Source organism: Martes martes (genome assembly GCF_963455335.1).
Source record: "Martes martes genome assembly, chromosome: 1".
Classification (NCBI taxonomy): Eukaryota; Metazoa; Chordata; class Mammalia; order Carnivora; family Mustelidae; genus Martes; species Martes martes.
Window position 1 is genome coordinate 150,926,656 of NC_137888.1, and position 18,427 is coordinate 150,945,082.

The 18,427-nt window shown below is 49.6% G+C and overlaps 1 protein-coding gene across 1 annotated transcript in view; it reads right to left on the bottom strand.

Annotated features, from left to right (window-relative positions):
* ITGA9 (integrin subunit alpha 9) overlaps positions 1 to 18,427 on the bottom strand; it is a gene marked incomplete at its 5' end in the record, with an annotated part of 332,275 nt that overhangs the window by 234,975 nt on the left and 78,873 nt on the right. The window contains one exon of the mRNA XM_080801218.1: positions 12,735 to 12,895. Within this exon, the coding sequence (XP_080657344.1) occupies positions 12,735 to 12,895 (161 nt within the window). The remainder of the gene's footprint in view (positions 1 to 12,734; positions 12,896 to 18,427) is intronic.

Sequence of the window (18,427 nt, forward strand, 5' to 3'; positions counted from 1 at the left end):
GGAATGTCTTTCCTCCTCCCTCCTCTCTCTCCCTCATCTTGGTGACCTCGTCAAATCTCATGGCTTTAAATACAATCTATCTGCTGCTTCCTCCCAATCTTATACCTCCAACCCAGACCACTACTTAAACTGCAGACTCATATACGCGCATGTCCACTTCATGATCTAAGGGGCCCTTCTAACTCAGTGTGACTAAATATGAACTTAAAACCTGGTCCGCATGCAACCTTCCCGGTCCCAGTCAAGGACACCACCACCACCACCAACTCCCTGCTTCCAGTTACTCGGGCTGGAAATCCTGGAGTCGACTAGGACGCCTCATTCTCTGACACCTGACCATCAAAACCTCAGGCTCCACCTTCAAAATGAATGCAAAGTGCAACCACTTCTCCCGAGCCCCACCTCGACCACCCCTGGCAGAGCCACTCAGCTCTCTTCCCCAGTGCTTGCAGAATCCCCTAGACGTGTCCTGCCCCTATCCCACCTCCCACAGTGCATTGCAGCACAGCAGCGAGAAGGGTCCTTTCGAAGTAAGAGCCCTTACTTCAAAGCGGAAGGAAAGACCACGTCACGGCTCCGCTCAGACCCTCAGAAGAAACACAAAGTCCTCCCCGTGGCCCGTGGGACCTGATGGGGTCTGCCCCACATCCACCACTGCCACTCACACTCCTCTCCCTTATTCTCTCCCACAGCCCCACGTCTCACATCCCCGGGGCCCCATCTGATCGGTTCCTGCAGGAAACCACCTTGCTAGCTCCCTGTCTCCTTCAAGCCTCTGCCCAAATCCCACCTTCTCAGTAAGGTCACCCTGACCTCCATGAAGCCCAACTCTGTCCTCCCAACCCAGTTTTTTCTTTTTCCAGGACCCTCATCACCCAACACAACTGAAGTTACTCCTTTATTATGCCTATTGCCTGTCTCTCTCCACCGGCATGTAAGCTCCCAGAGGGCATGGATTTCCGTCTGCTCGTGGGTGGATCTGAGGGCCTACGTGGCCCAGGACAAGGTAGGCACTCACTATGGACTTCCTGGATAACCGAAAGGTCATGAGAAAGGCACCCCTGAGCCTCTGAAATAGCACCGGCAACCTCTCTTCTTCCTGTAAGAAGTCTTACAACCTGGGGAAAGGTCGATGGATGTGCTTAAGCCCCAAAGCCACATCTCCATTCCTGGTGGCTGAATGAATTCCACTGAAAGTCAAGGGTACCCCGCTGCATTCAGAGTACAGGGAGAACTGGGGCTCCTTGCAGAGGGCCTGGTCCTGGGAGCCCCCAAGTGACCCAATCAGTGTCTTGCCTCCACTCCAGGGAGCAAAGGAGACGGGGTGAAGCAAGTGAGCCTGTTACAGAGTCATCTCCTTCAAATCCTTAGCTGGCTTGGACTTTTCCTCAGAAGAATTCCCTGGACTGCCCCCCCCCCCCCCCGCTGTGACCCTTACACCCAGATAAGAGTCACCACACTCTGACAGAGGTCTTTATCCACAGCCTATCTTGACGTGCAGCTCGGCACAAAGGGAGCTCTCTTCCCCCACTTCCCCTGTTGCAGCGCCCACCCAAACACAGAACTGCTCATTATCGGGCTGGGCTGCAACCCTTCCCTCCAGCCGACAGTCAGCCCCAGAAACAGGCCTGGGTGCCCAGCGAGCCGGCGCCACGGTCCACCGCCTCTGCAGTAAGACACTGTGGCCGGGTCCACTCGGCTGACCCACCTGCGTTCACAGGCCCCCACGGGCCCTCCCACATGGAGGTGGACATGTCTCAGATGCAAGCGCTCCACTTGGGAAGAGACAGGAGGGATCATGCGGCTGGTGGGCCAGCAACAACACGAAGGGTGGGTCCCAGGCCTGGCGCTTCTTGATTCGCCTGGAGCTCACTTATTGGGCCAGAGAACCCTCCAGATGGCCTTGGGAATGGAGGCCTCAGGAGGGAGTGAAGACAACAAAGAAAAGCAAAACAATGCAATTTGGGCCGCCTTCATATGGTGCTCATGATTAGTGCAATTGGAAAGAAAAAGCCTTGCTGACCTTACACTAATCAGGCCTGGGCCAAACTTAGCCTCCAGAGGTAAGGGGATTGCTAGGGTTTAAAATTGGCCTAAGGGAGGTAATCCCCCCTTCATCAGGCCCTTTCTCTCCTCCAAGACAACTGAACAAGCAGTCCATTATTCTTTGCTGTGTAGAGGGGCTGCTGAACAGAATCCCAACATGCATATGGGGTAGGGAGTGAGGAATGGCTACCTCCATAAATTTAAATAAAATCTTTTTCATTACTTTAACTGGAAACTATTAAACCATCTAAACACTTCAATCTAAAAGCAGAGTGTCTCTGAACCAAATGTACAAATAAAAAAGCTGTGGTCTGGTGGTTAAACTAACCCCACAAATTTAACTTTCCAATTATTTGTCAATCTAAAAAAAACCCACAGGAAACAAGAATGAAAGACGCTGATAATCAAACATCTATGTGTAAGGCAGGACGTGAGTGATATGATGGACTTAGAGACAAACACACCAGACACAGTGGTCATGGCCAGTGGAACATTCTGCTGTAGGCTTGTGAGAGCCAACTGTTCAACTTCCAGAACGTGCATGAGCCAGTGATGATAATAGCCATTACCAAACTGCATAAGCTTACAATTAAGCAAATTATATTAAGTTAAATGTGGGTAATAAATGCTCAAAACTCATCACTTCCTGGTTATTTTATTATGCTTTACTGTTACCTGTGTTCTTAAGGTTATCAGATCTGATCTGGCATAGTCTCTCATGGGAATAATATACCTTAGCACACTACGGTGCATTTCTTCCCAATGCCACCCCCCGTGATGTCACATTGATAGGATGAAATCAGCCATGGTGGGAATAGCCATACCAGGCAGACTGGCAAAATGCTCGAGCTCAGATCTCCTCCCCTGAGAGCTGGTCACCAGCAGCACACTATTGCTATCCCATGTGCTCATCAACAAGGACTGCCACCTGTGCTGGCCATGTGTTCATCCAATAAAGACTCTCGCTAGCTCTAGACATTGGGCCCATTATAGACCCTTTTTATCCATGCAAAGCCCTTAGAAGAGTACCTGACATACAAGTACTCCTTTTGTTGTGGCTTAAGCTTTCGAGAGGGGCTATGGTGCGCTGGTGAAGAGCACAGCCTTGGGAACCACACTTGCTGGGTTCAAATCCCACCTCTGCTCCTTGTCAGCTGGACGGTCCTGGGCAAGTTCCTTCACTCCTCTATGCCTTCCTTGTCTTCTAAACCCTCCAAAGAAGGCCAACTATAGTAACAATCTCTCGTGTTAGTATGTGCAGAAAATGAAGTGTAAAAGTAGGAACGGACAATGACTGGCAAGAACTAAATAAATACTCAATTCGTGTTTGCGGCTTCCATTATCGTGGGAATTCTTCTGTTAGTAAGAATCATTTTCCAAGGGAGGATGGCTCAACAAATTCTTTACTAATTTTCATATTATCACACCTCACTTTTTCCCAAATAGATTATTATCGACTAGAGAGGGTCACAGAGGAATCCTCCTGCTTTTTAAATTCAAATGAATTCCAAAAGTTTACCGTTAATGAAATGTGAACATTTAAAAACAGAACTACCATATGATCCTGTCATTCTAATCCTGGGTATTCACCCGTAGAAAACAAAAACACTAATTTGAAAAGCTTGTCTGCACTCCCGTGTTCACTGTAGCACTATTTACAACAGCCAAGATACGGAAGCAACCTAAGTGTCCAGCGATGAGTGAATGGACAAGATGTGGTGTACACAACACACACACACACACACACACGCACACGCAAGAATGTTATTCAGCCATAAAAAAAGAGGGAAATCCTGCCATTTGCAACAATATGCATGGACCTTGAGAGCATTATGCTAAGTGAAGTAAATCAGCCAAAGAAAGATACCTTATGATCTCACTTCTGTGTGGACTCTAAAACAAACACAACTCCCAGAGAGAGAACAGACGTGACTGCTAAGAGATTGGGGGGGGGGGTAAAATGGATAAAGGGGGCCAAAAGATACAAACTTCCAGTTTTAAAATAAATAAGTCCTGGGGATGTAATATACAGTACGTGCTACAGTTAATAATATTACAAAGTTGCTAAGAGAGTAAATCTTAAATCAATTTGTAGCTATGTGTGGTGAGAGAGGGTAACTAGAATTACCGTAGGGGCCACTCTACAACACAAACATAGGGTGTATCCTTATGCAGACCTGAAACTAATCTATATCAATTATATACCAATTATACCTTATTTTTTGTTAAAGATTTTATGTATTTGAGAGAGACTGAGCGATCATGAGAAGTGGAGAGGAGGCAGAGGGAGAGGAAGAAGCAGATTCTTGCTGAGCAAGGAGCCAGATGTGGGGTTCGATCCCAGGACCCCAGGATCATGACGTGAGCCAAAGGCAGACACTTAACCGACTGAGCCACCCAGGTGTCCCATATCTTAATTTTTTTTTTTAAATGAAAAAACGATGGAGGAAATTCCAAAACAGGAACTATTGAAAGATGATTTACTTTGAAGGAAATCACTCTTATAATAAACACGTAAGCTTCAGTTTGGAGGGGCAAAGAAAATCCTTGTAATCCTTTAAAATCATTATCTCAAATACAGAGACAAAATCAGTAAGACACAATACATTATCATGTGTGACTTCAAAAGAATATTAGTGTTATAAGGGTATCAACAACATACTAAACCCAGAGTACATAACTATGAAGAGAAAACTGTCTCTTAAAATGAAAGTTTCACCCACAATTGATATAAGGCTTGTCTCAAAGTACCAAGAAAAAAAAAAGCCTATAATAAAGCCGTTAGTGTCAATGCCATGGCTCTGTATTTATATCAGCTTTGTTTCCAGGGTGGGGGGGAGGAAAGGTGAGGTGGGGTGCCTGGGTGGCCTGGGTCCCGGGATCGAGGCCCATGTCTGGCTCCTTGCTCAGCGGGGAGTCTGCTTCTCCCTCTGTCCCCGCCCCTGCTCGCTCATGCTAAAATAAATAAAAAATCTTAAAAAAAAAAAAAAAAAAAAGGAGAGGTGGGCAAAGCCACTGTATTAGAACTATTGTACTTTAACTAATCATCAGGTCTCCTGTGACACTGTACAAATGCCAAAGACTTCATTCCACCCAGCAAAGAAATCAATGGCCACATGGCACTCACGGAGGATATCAACACCCACGTAGAACATCCACCACACTCCCTGAATTTGTGATCCCTCCCCAGTTTGCTCTCCAGCTCTGTACAACATGGTCTCATGGAGGAGGTGGTCAAAGCAACCACACTCTGGGGGCTGGCTTCAAGCATGGTCTCCAGAGCCCTGCCTCCAGCCCCTCAGTGACATCTGTGTGACCAGAGTGCATTACTGGGACAGCCTACAACTGAGATGATCAATGATGGAAGATCCCGCCAGATCAGGTGGACCCATCTCACCCCCCACTTTCCATGCCCTACTTTCTAGCATGCCGTTAGCAAACACTCAGCCTACCTATGCCACCTCTGGCCAAAGAGGACCGGCAAAGGGACAAAGCTAACTACAGGAAGAAGGATACCCCCCGTTTTCCTGGGGTACCCCATGGTTGAAAGGCTCATCCTCCCTAAGACACATGTCCAAGGTCACCTGAGGGACTACCAGGGCTCCTCCATCTCTCCTCTTCAGAGTCCCCAAGAAACCCTCAACCAGGACACTATAGACCTAAAGCAGGGACGAAGAAATGACTGCAGGTGGAGGGGACATTTCAGTCCCGTTTCATCGCCCTTCCCAAGGCAAGTTGAGGCTTTTCTGAAAAGGAACCCCGAGCCACATCTAGAGAAGCAAAGTGAGATTACTGCCCTACAAATTTCAGGTGATATCAGTTTGGAGCTGGCACTGAGAAGATCCCCAGGAAGATTAAATAAATGAAGGGACAGTCTTTCAACCAGGACACCATGCAGACATGAAAGAGAGTGGGGACACTGCAGGCACCAATATGGAAGAACCCTCCAGATACATTTTTTAAGAAATAAGTTTGACTGGAATAGGATTTACATGCGGTAACACTGACTAATGTTAACTATGCACTTTGACGGGCTTTAATAAATGCATTCAGTCATATAACCATCACCACAATCATGATCCGGAATATTTCCTCACCCTGAAAAGGTCCCTCTTGCCTCTACTCACTTAATCATCCCCATCTCCTCCCCATCCCTGGCCCCCAAAGCCACAGATCTGCTTTCTGTCTCTGCAGTTGGCCTTTTCCACAGTGTCATATAAATAGAACTGCTATACTACTAGTAGTTTTTATGTCTGGTTTCTTTCACTTAGCATCTTGCTTTTTAGATCTGTCATGTTATTGCGCACATGCATACATACGTTGTCACACGTTTTACACCCGTGCATATACATGTGACTGTGTAAATTGGTAGTTCATTGTCATTGCTGAGTGGTAGTCCACCGTATGGATTTACCAAAATCTGTTTATCCATCTTACGGGACATTCTAGAAGAAAAAAGTAAGCTGCACCACTGTGTGCGATGGTGTGCTGCCTTCTGTGTTGAAAGGTGATATACGCACACAACTTTGTGTGTCTACTGACCCGCACTTGCAAAACACACAAGAAACTGGAACTATGGTCGCCTCTGAACGAGAAACAGAGCAGCTAGGAGATGTCCTTTCTCTGTATACCTTCTAGTTCAGTTAATAAAAATTTGTTTTGACTATGTACATATACCAGAAATTAAAATAAATAAGTTTTAGATGACTTTCTCCATCTAAGATCTGCATCCCTTTTCCCCAAATCCTACAACTTTTTTTAGCTATTTCTTTGATTTCTCAAGATGAGCAAAAGGTTTAACAAAGTGCCATGCAGATAAAAAAGGCAATCTCGCTGTTTTCCTTTCTCCCCTTCCTCATGAGGTTCTTACACACTCCAGCTTCATCTCTCTTAACTACGGCTTCATAGACTCAAGAAGATAAAAGCCTCCAATGTCTGAACAGTGCATTCATTCAGCCAAAGGCCCCGTAAACTCACAGGCTATCCTGTGAGCGGAGCTTGGGCCGAAGGCATCTCGTCTGATGTAGAAACAGACCGGACCACGTGGCAGAGCCCACGGCGCGACCTCCGAGGAGCCCTGGTGCCCCGAGATGCTCTGCTTGCCAGGCTGGGCGGACCACCTGCTCCCACAAGCGACAAAGGAGCTGCGGTCCCTCAGGTTTGAACTCTCTCGAGAAACCGTCCAGCAACACCAGAGCACAACCACATGAACATCTGTGGCTGCTCAGCCAAGCTGGTGCGCATTCATATTCCCTTGTCTGCGGTGGGGTGGGGGCTTTTCTCCCCCTGTTCCATTAATCCTTGTTCTTGGCTCTTCGGACAGCGTCTGACACATGGCTTTGCTCACTAGAAGTTTTCTGAAGGCCTCCAGCGGGCTGGCTGTTCCTCGGAGCTGGGGATGACGTCACCCACACCATGCTCGGCCATGCCTGGGCTTCTCCCCTCCTCCCTGTACAGACTCAGGCTGCTGCCCTGGTCCCCAGCTCCTGAAGAGGCCCCCACCTGCCCGGCACTCACACAAGCATCCGGCTTACCAGGGATCAATTCTCAAGGCACCGTGCAGGACCTGAGGCCGGAGCGTGATTGTTACCGTGGTAAACACACACAGACCCGAAAACAACGGAGCCATGACAGCTCATGCTTGTTTGGTCTTTGGCTTGGGCTACGCACCTGAAACTGTCCCCTGCCTCCTCACACCGCCCCCTCCCAGTAACAGCTTCCCAGGGAGGTGGTTAGGCCCCTCCTTGGCCAGATATTCCCTGGACCCTTCGCTTCAGGTGACCACTGCGTCTCTTCAACAAGGCTCAGGTGACGAGGAGTCGCTGTGGGCCTACCCTCCCAAAGCAGGAATGAGCCGGCGCAGAAGCAGCTCCCACGAGACAGGTGGTAGATGGTTGCATCCAATGGGCCCGTGACAATGGCCAGCTGTGGACCGATGGGGCCCTCAACAGACAACGTTTAGCAGGCAAGAGGGGTGAGGTGCACCCCATCCAAGCAGAGCATGGCCCGGCCTTCCGGGACGGGGCTAGGAAGTGGTTTTCTCTGGCACTATATCAGGACTCACATATTTGGAAAGTTATTCCCTGGTCAGTGCCCTCCCAGTCCTCTGACTGCGTCAGGGGGAAAGTTCCGTGCGGTTGCCAGTATGTCGTGAACACTTCCCCAGCACGCCATAATTTCCCCTTCACACACACAGGAAGAGTGGGCGGCTTCTTCACAGACTCTGGCAGATGATGAAATCCAGTTAGGGTTTGATGACATTGTTGTGTCTTCAATGTATTTACTTTTACAGTGACTTTTTGTTCGGTATAGAATAATTGGTTTTCCGCATATAGGAGGGCACAAAGTTTCTGTTTCAAATTATTTAATTTGAGGCAAAATGTCAGCTGATCTAAAGAAAAAAATATGAAATAAGATACCACGGGAGGTGTGTTTAAGATAAAAATAAAAAAAAATTAAAAAGCAAAAACCATGCAGAGGGTATGTGGTTTTTCATGGTTCTGACAAAAACCGGGCCTCTGATCACTGAACCGCCAGACACGCTGGGGTGAGCCCGAAACCAAGGTGAGGAACCACGTGAGGCACCTTCCAGAAGACAAGGAGCCCGTTCAACCTCGGCAAGAGCCCAGGGCATGTGTGATGTCATCAGAAGACGAGGCTAGAAATGTGAGCTGAGGCCAGCCTGTGGAGAGCCCCGAGGCTGAGTGGACATATGAGGGCTTTCATCTGTGACTACCGGGAAGACCCCCGAGATGCCTCCAGCCCACTTCACTAGTAGCAGGGAGCCGGTCCCCCAAACTGGGCCGGCCTGGGTGGGGGAGGGGAGAGGAACTAGGGCATGTGGACTCTGAGGCAGAGAGGCCAGGAAAGCAGCCTGACCTGCCTTAGCTCTGTGGGTCACAGTGAGCCCTTGAGAGTGGACCCGGCACCCCCCGGAGGATGGGGCTTACCACGAAATTCTGTATGTTCCAAAGGCCCCCGCAGGGCTGAGAAGGGAACAAAGTGTGGGACAACACAGCGAGCCTGGGAGGCAGGTGTTAAGCTCAAACAGTCTTCTACGATAAAGATACTTATCACCATATATGGAAAGAAAACTTCTAGGGAAAAGGAGGAAGAGAGGAAAAAAAAAATTGGAATCGGCTTAAAGCAAAAAAGAAAAAAAATACCTAAAGATAGCCTAAACAAAACACACCCAGGCCCTCACGCCTGCCCCAGTCTGCGGGCCATATGGTGTGCGATAAGCCGGAGAGCTCTTATTTACCTTCCTCTTCTGTCTACAAAGCTGAGAGCCGGCCCATGGAGAAGGCCCCACCTGCAGCAGAGGCCACACCGTGCCCTCATACCCAGATGACCGGCTCCCAGTCCCCAGTCCCCGCTCCAGGAGGCCACCCGCTGCCACTCCCTCCCTACCCTTGCTGCTTGCCTCGACCCCACAAGGGCCACGGCCTCCCCAGCTGTTTTCCCACAAAGGACACACCAGGGCCAAGCCTGCTGCCTCCTTGGCCAGCTGGGCCATTGAGCCACACCGTGTACCATCAGCCAGCTCAGAAGGGTTCACCCTCATGGACAAACTGGCTGCCTCTGCCATTCGCCCCTGTCCTCTGCTACCGCCCAGACAACCAGTGAAGAGACTTTCCTGGTAGCTATGAATGATCGGCCGCCTGAGTGCCACTGAACAGGGATGCTGAACCATAATGGCCGCAGAAGCCTGGGCCATCCTGGTGCATCCCACCACCTCCAGGTCCTTCTATGAGAAAGCCACCAAGTACTAACCACATCCAAACTTCTCTAGGTCCCACATACTGGACTGCTCTCTGGCTCTTCCCCAGGACAGCCCCAAATCATCAGAGATGTGTGCACTCACCCTGTGCTCCTGAGCTACCCTCGCTCTCCAGCATTCGGGGACTACTGCCTTGAGCTCTCCTGCTGACAGCCATGGTTCCTTTGCGGCTTTAGACTTTTTTCCTTTTTTTATTGTTTTTGTGTTCTACACGCTGACACAGAGGTAAAAGAAAATGACACTTAAATATGAAAGAACTCTCTGCCATGAAATCTGTAGCTGTACACGTTTATCTCACACTCTGGTGAAAAATCACCACCATTATGGAAGAGGACACATCACAGCACGGAAGATCCAGAAAGCTCACGGAAGAGATACATCCAAGTATGAAAAGACTGCACTCTTGGTGCCTTCACATCCTTCTTGTCTGTGTATTTAGGGACGACTCACTGTCTCCTCGGAGAAACACATCCATGACCTTATTCTATAGGCGTCCATCCAGGAATTCTGCCGTCTGCTCCAAGGCTGTGCTCAGTAGCCATCCAGGCAAGCCACTCCAGAATTTCACTCTAGCACAACTGGGTGTCCAGTGATTTGCTTTAAAAGCTCCCTGGGGGAGGTTTCCAGACTCACCCTCAGGGAAGGGCTCTCAGGGCCAGTGAGCACAGAGCTCCTTGAGTCCTAGGCATCAAGGAGCGAACATGGGCATGGGGATATGTAGAGGACCAGTTGCTCCACAGGCTCCAGAGTCCGTGCTCCCACTGGGCCTCTTTGGGGGCTCTGCAGCTCACCCAGGGGAAGGGAGTCCCTGTCAACCATGTTTTGATCCAATGGAGAAGTGCCAAACTGTGGGGTGAAGAGTATGGAGAAGGTTGAATCCTCCAACAGGATGCCCGGTTAAATCCGAATTTCAGATAAACAACAAATCATTTTTTCTATTAATTATTTTTATTAACATATAATGTATTATTTGCCCCAGGGGTACAGGTCTGTGAATTGTCAGACTTACACACTTCGCAGCACTCACCATATCACATACCCTCCCCAATAACAACAAATAATTTTTAGTGTAAGTTTAACCCATGTACTCTTCTGGCTTCAACAAGAAAAAATGATTTGCTGTTTATCTGACTTTTGGATTGAATGAGCAAGTCTTTATGTTTCTTTGCTAGACTCTGGTAGCCCTGGCTATCAGGAAGTAGCAGGACCGACGACCCTGGGCAGCCCAGCTCTTCTCCCCGGTTACCCTCAGAAGCCACCGCGGAAACAGCACCGCCTCTGGCCGGCACCTCATTACCGCCATTCCCTGAGTGCACTCTGCAAAGGCCTGCAGGCTCTCTGGGGCCCTGTCTTGAGCCTGTGACATGGAAGGCAACCATCCTGCCAAAACAAAAAGTCAAGTCTCCAAGAGCCCGGAAAGAAAGCATTTGTGGAAGAGACCCAGCATGAGGAAGCCTGAGGAAAGATGCCCCATGTCTAGGAAGTGTGGGGACACCAAGCACAGGCACTGAAATGTCTCGTGGTGTTCAGATGTGAGCCTGTCCTGGGCAGCCTCACCCCTCAAGGGCACGCAGGAGCCCATGTAATCTAAGACCTAGAGACCTGAGTGGCTGGTTGGCTTAAGAGAAGTAGGAGCCACTTTATAAATGGCCTTCATCGGGCCACAGGGCAGCTGGTCTGGGCAGGCCCCAGCATGATCCTGGCAAGAGACATAGCCCAGCCCCCCTGAAAAGTGTCTCAGGGGCACGGACTCATGGGCTCTAGGCCAGACCAAGTGCCATGGATGTGGGGGGGCATTTCTCTATATACAGTCCAGAAACCTCGAGAAGCAGCTGTTACTCTCCCACTCTGGCACTAGCAACTCAATAACAGAATGAGATTCGAATCTGTGGACTATTTTTACTATCGTCCAGAAAGCCACTGGCTAATGTTAGGTTGAACTACATGAAAATACCATTTTTGTAAGTCAGGAATGTTAGAATACTGGCAATTACATATGGCCCAAACAGATGATAATGCTGAGTGCCTACTGGGGGGTCAGACTCCATGCAAGATCCTTTCAGTACCTGTGCCCATTTTAGAGATGCAGAAACCAAGACACACAGAGTTCAAAGTACTCATCCAGCTAGACACACACCAGGTCTGTGTGACTCCAAAGGCCATATTCATTTTATACACCGTGTAGCAGGTTCACGTGGCTCCTTCTATCTCTTGTGCTCTCTGCCTGTGGGTCAGTGCCTGGCCATTCCAGCAGCCCTAGGCACCACCAGGACTCCCACCCTTCCAGCACCTGTCTACACAGGGGCCACTCTGTAGTTAATCAAAGCCTGGCCTCCTGAATTAGCAGCAAAGTGTATTTAACAAACAATCTCAAGAGGGAAAAAACATTTGAAAGTTTATTTAGAGTGAGAGGGAAGAGGGGCCAAAAAAAGCACTCCTAAAATAAACAGAAAGTGATCAAGGGATAAAACCCAAGTCCCACTAGTTTTAAAATGCCTTAACCGTGACTCTGAGCTAATGTGTAGTGGACCACTGAGAAAGCCATCAGGTGCAGTGTGATCCAGGACCACTGCATACCCACACACGGGGACTTCTATGGCTCTCCTCTGAGTAGACCACAGAGTTTCAAAGAGGGAAGAGGATAAGAAGCCTCCCAAAAGGACAAGCCAAGATCAGGGAGTGTCACTGTTCTCCTGGCCCACTATAACTGCCCTCAGAGGCTGAGATGAGCACAGTAAGATGAAAAGGCTGTCAGACTCCAACTTGAAAAGAAGAAACGAATGTTCTCCTCCTTGTGAAATAAAATGTTAGAAATCCGAACATACGTAACACACAATAAAAGTAGGTTCCACTAGTTCTAAACGAATATCCACAGAGATCAAAGCAGGAGAAGAAAAAGAGGACTGACCTTCACGTGGGCCACATAGTGATGACACCTCTCCTCCATGTGGACCAGCTGCAGCTTCTCTGTGATCTGACCCAAGGACTCTCCCAGCAACACAAAGTAGACTCTGGGCAACTGGCCCTTGGCCTTTTTGACCACATCAGCCGTCAGAATGTAATTGAGGCCTGCCAATAAATAAAGTCAAGATGTCAGTGAGGACTCACCTGTGGGGTCATGGCCACCTGCACTCCCCCCTCCCAAGCTCACAAGCACACTTTGTAGGCTACCTGCCTCCCCACTGCAACCAAGGGCCGCAGCCCAAGTCAACACCTTCTTGGAAAGAAGCACGCAGCCAGCGTCCTCTCAGAATCAAGAGACAATGAGGCCGCCCCTGTCTTCCTGGTGATTCTCCGTGTATCACACGTCATTGCTCTCCCTGTCTCAAACCCCGTGCGTTACCATCTGTGTCACCAATATACACAGCAGTAATTAGCGGTACCCAGCACAGTCGGCATCCTGAAAAGAAGACACTGTGGTAAGCCGACAGGATTTGACTAGAACCTGCAGAAATTATCACAGCTGCACATAACCCCGAGTCTTATAGCACAATGAGACAGACACCCAACACGAGGGAGCAATTACCAATAATCCCCAGATGCTCACGTGCGCTCTGTGACGGCGACATCCCTTGGACCTTGTGTCATCACGTCCCCCGAACACGGACTACATGCCAGGCACAGGGGACAGGGCAGTCCTGCTCTTCCTCTGTTTCCCCTCCGAGGCCACCACAGAAACAGCCCCACACAGCCCTGTTCTCTTGGCGCTTACACTTGCGGAAACTCAGACCAAGGCTAAAGCTGACTTAATTCCCAGGGAGCTGAGTATATGGATGGTGTATAGTAGAGCGCCTGTCATTTGAACAGCATCACGAGCATGGTGGGGCTTGTGCTCAGGCATACTGAGCCGCACTCCTGAAGAGGAAAACTCCTCGCCTGTTCCTGAACATATAACATCAGTGGGCAAAACCTACCGGGACACAATCTGAAACTTTAAAAAAAGGGCACAATACAAGATGTGTGTTGGATAAACGCTAAAGGTCTTACTTTCCTAATTTCAGAGTCAGTCAGTCACCCTACAACAATGTGCGTCATTAGGCAAATTGGGCATTGGTGTCAACACACCTATTTCTCTGTTTTTCTGTACCACAGCTGAGATCAGCCCTCTGGGACCCTTTCTTATTTTTTAACTGCTTTGTGGATTCAGGGGAATGTGGCACTTTTAAAGTGAGAGAGAGGGAACATTCTGTCCCCAAAATGACCAGATGAGGCTGCAGAGTCATGAAAAATAGACCTTGTCCCCACGAACCAGCCCCTTGGAAGCTGGGGCTCTTGCCCCCATACAAGCAGCCCACACCTGCTCACATTTAAGTGTGCGAAGCAGGGCAGCGAGGATGGGTCCGGCTTTAATAACATCAAAGGCATCAGCCGCCAGGGGAGGTCCGAGCCAGGAAGGAGGAAAGGGACCAGGACAGGCGTTCCGCAGCTGCCATGGGGTGTATTTTGGATGCATCTAATGGTTTTCCTGGGCCTCTGCCATCTCGGGGAGCCATGCCGAGCTGGCGGATTCCTGGTCAGCATGGACCGCTCTGCCCCAACGTGTTTACTTCAGTAAGCAGCTGACTGCCAAGGCAAGCCTGGGTCACCAAGGGACCTGAGACCTGGATAATCCAAGGCAATATGATGAAGAAGAAAAGAATGCCTTTGGGAAAGTAACAAGATAGAGAAAACACGGGAGCCCAAACAAGAGTTACACACCAGCTCCTTTGGCGACACCAGGTTACGGAGCAAATAGAATGTTAAAGCTTCAGGGTAATTGAGGGACCCCTGGGCTCCAAACCTTCCTTTTTCAGATGAGGAACCAAGGTCCCAAAAAGGAATCAGACTTGTTCCGGTTCAGAGGGCCCTCCACCACAGAGCTGAGTCCAGAACTCTCCTAACCTCCAGTGCAGGGCTGTTCCTACCACGATGATTCTTGGGGCAAGTTTTACATTTTTTGAATGCCCAGACAGCAGAACCCAACACATGCAGTGATTCAGAACTGAACTCTGGCCCATTTACTTTCTTCTCATCACAATTTCCCCAAGCAAGAGCCAAACAGTAAGAAAGGATAAGTATAAATGGACTGTGTTTCCAAGTTCTGTTCAGTAAGTCCAGAGCTCGGGATGGGCATTGCCGGAACACAAGCCAGCCTACGGCTGGGCAAAACCAACATGGCGGCAGTAGCTGCTGAGTGGCCTCCTCCCTGGCCTTCCTCCCAGGGGCAAGACTTACCCTCCCTTGGGAAGGGTGGGCATGGGGAGAATGGAGGGTGTGAACCCTCTTGCCAGTGAGCTCAGAGAAAGCTGAGGTAGAAATGATCACAGGAAGACAGAGCAGATAGGATCAGTGCCCCACCCACATCCTCTTGGCTTGTACTATTTCTCTGCGGACCAGCCCAACTGGCCACTGCCAGCACCTGCACCCACTTTCCTGAGAGCGCTCTCTGGTGGCTCTGCCCACATGCATGGCAGACCAGAAGTGCCAGAGAACCAAGGTCCCTGAGACCTCACTACCCCCGGAGCCCAGCTCCCTCATCCCGTGGGTGGAATAACTCGGAAGGACTCTCAGTGTTCCCCAGCAGGATTCAGCAACAACACACCTTCTGTTGGACTGCTGTGATGGTTTAATTTATGTGTCAACTTGACTAGCCTATCACCCAATCTGGATATCAATGCAAAGATATTTTTATTCTTATTTTTCTAAAGAATTATTGATTTATTCAAGAGAGGGAACAGCAGGGAGGGGCAGAAGGAGAGGGAGAGAGAGTCTTAAGCAGACTCTACACTGAGCACAGAGCCCGATGTGGGGCTCGATCTCACCACCCTGAGATCATGACCTGAGCCGAAATCAAGAGTGGAAGGCTTAACCGACTACACACCCAGGTACCCCTGCAAAGGTATTTTTAAATGAGATTATATTTAAATCAGTAGACTTCAAATAAAGCAGATCACCCTCCATAATGTGGGTGAGCCTCATCTAATCACTTAAAAGCCTTATGAGAAAAAGACTAAAGTCACCCCGAATGAAATATTTCTGCCTTCAGATGCCTCCAAACTACAATGTCAATATACACACATCCGATTGGTTCTGTTTCTCTGCAGAACCCTGACTGACACAGCTTTCTTTCCTTCCTGTCTCGCTTTCCTACTGGTGCTTCCTGGGGCTGACCACAGCTTGAATCAACCATGTGTACCAAATCCTTGACTCAGGCTCTGCTTCTGGGAGAATCTGAATTAAGATGGGGCAGGTCAGGAAAAGGGAATGGATTCAGCCTTCAGTGTGTGCCAAGCACTGTGTGGATATTTTTCCAACACCACTTTAGTCCTGTGACATTCCACCTCACTACAGAATCTCTGACCCGATACATCCCTCAGACAGCTGAAGAGAAGACAGAAACAACTCAGCTACTACAAACTGAGCTGAGGACCACAACCACTGCTCTGCTCCAGGCAGAGCGTGAGCATGCCAATACGTTCACCTATCAGATTTTCCTAAAATGTTAAAATATACAATCACAGACAGACCAAATTACCCAATTTGCCAAGTATAATCATTTTGGAAGCTTTTCATCTTCATAACGGCCTGGCTAATGCTTCTCCCTGATTTAAAATTTACTTCGACATTTTAAATCACATAAAAAGAAGTCAGTTCCATATCACACTCTCTTCGAGAAGAAAGCCACCAGGAGACTCATCATGGGAAGCCCAGCCTGAGTGAGGGGGGTATCATGGCCATCAGGGTGGCAAGAGGTACAGACCGTTCTGGAGGCCTGAGTTCAACTGGCAGGTTTAAACAGTACCTACCCAAGAGCGTCCTGAAAGGGAGCCCCAGTGCGAAGAGATGCCAGAGAAGCAGCCAATCAGCTGGCATGCTCCAGCAGCCTGGCCTGGTGGGAGGGTGGCTGCCCCTAATTCAAGCCAGGCCAGCCAGCCCCCGTCCCGGGAAGGGTGCTGGTTCTGATTAGCGCCTGCTCCCACTGCACAGTCCACATCTTCAGGTTTTCCTTCTGGCAGCTTGTGTCCATGCCATGTCGAATGATGTCATGTTGATGGAAAAGCTGACCAGCCCCAAGTCATGTTGCAGCCTCCTCCTCTCCCTGCCCCCAGCTGGTTCCCAAGGGCCCTCCATGCTGGCCTGGGCCAGGAGGGAGCCAGCTGTCTTGCATCAACTCAGCTCTGGTTGGTCCTAGCAAGTTTTTTATTCATTCCCATTCTCCATCGCAACATGACTTCAGCTGTGAAATTCTAACTAATAAATCCTCCTTCCAGACTTACTGAGCTTCCCTTAGAGTCTCCCAAGAGAAGGGGGAGGAAGGATATTTCCCCCTTTACTAGCTCTCCTAAGCTTGTTCCCCACCCCATAAAGGAACAAGGTGGTAATTATTAGATGAGGTTACCCCATGCCTCATGTAACATGCATTTGCCTCATTATCCTATCCCCATGCTTCTCAAGACACCAGAAGGAGCTTGGAGAATGTCATGTGTGCTCTCTGGAGTAGAAACACACCCTCCTGCCCCCCGCCACCTAAAGCCAGAGGAAGGGTCTGGAGACAAGTCGCTTGGTTTCGACCCTACTTCTGCTACTGGCTTGGATGACCTGATGCCATGCTTAGGATCTGGGCTCCACTGCTTGTCCGGAGGCAGGGAGGCACCCCTGCTTGCTCACGGCTCAGGGTGTCAGATCAGAGCACAAAACACAACGATTTAGGGCTCATCCCTCCCTGGTTTTCATTTAGCCCTCTAAGTGAGAGTCTGGAATTGCCAGCTCCATCCCTAGCCCCCAGAGCCTGCCGAGCACATTTCAGCTTTAGCCTGGCCAGGAAGCAGGTAGAGGCTCAGCCCCAGTGCAAAGGGGCAGACCGCTTCTAGGCACAGCATTCCCCGCCCTTACGGCAGCCCAGCCCGGATGCTCCAAGGAGTGACACGCTGCCTCCCAGGCCAAGAATGAAGGGATTAATAACACTTGGGGTGGGCAGAACTCTTGTTTTAAACTGCTTGGTGAGATGGGTTATAAATTTGTTCTTCGAACCGCTACAGCTGGACATGTGCCTGCACCCCAGCAGGGAAAGGAGGGCCTACCAAACAAAAGGGCCTGGACACATCCAGAAGTGGGGGTTGGGTGAGGGAGTGTCGGCTGTTTGCACTGGCTTCGCTCCCTGCAGAACGCAAGCTCCTGGAGGGCCAGGGCTCTGTCTCGCTGGTCTCTGCTCTGCACCCAGGGAGGGGAGCGTGTACTCTAGCACTCTAAAGAACTTAACTATTTGTGGGGCACCTGGGTGGCGCGGTTGTTAAGTGTCTGCCTTCAGCTCATGTCATGATCCCAGGGTCCTGGGATCAAGCCCCACATCGGGCTCCCTGCTCTGTAGGAAGCCTGCTTCTCCCTCTCCCACTCCCCCTGCTTGTGTTCCCTCTCTCACTGTCTCTCTGTCAAATAAATAAATAAAATCTTTAAAAAAAAAAAAAACAACAACTTAACTATTTGTAGTTAATGACCCAGCAGGGCTTCCGTGACTGGCTGCTGGCTGGGCTAGTTCCCGAAGCTGTTGTCTCTCAGCTCCCAAACCACCCTGCTCTGTGAGGCTGGGTCTGGGCCTCTGCATGCCTCTGCTAGCGGGTCTGT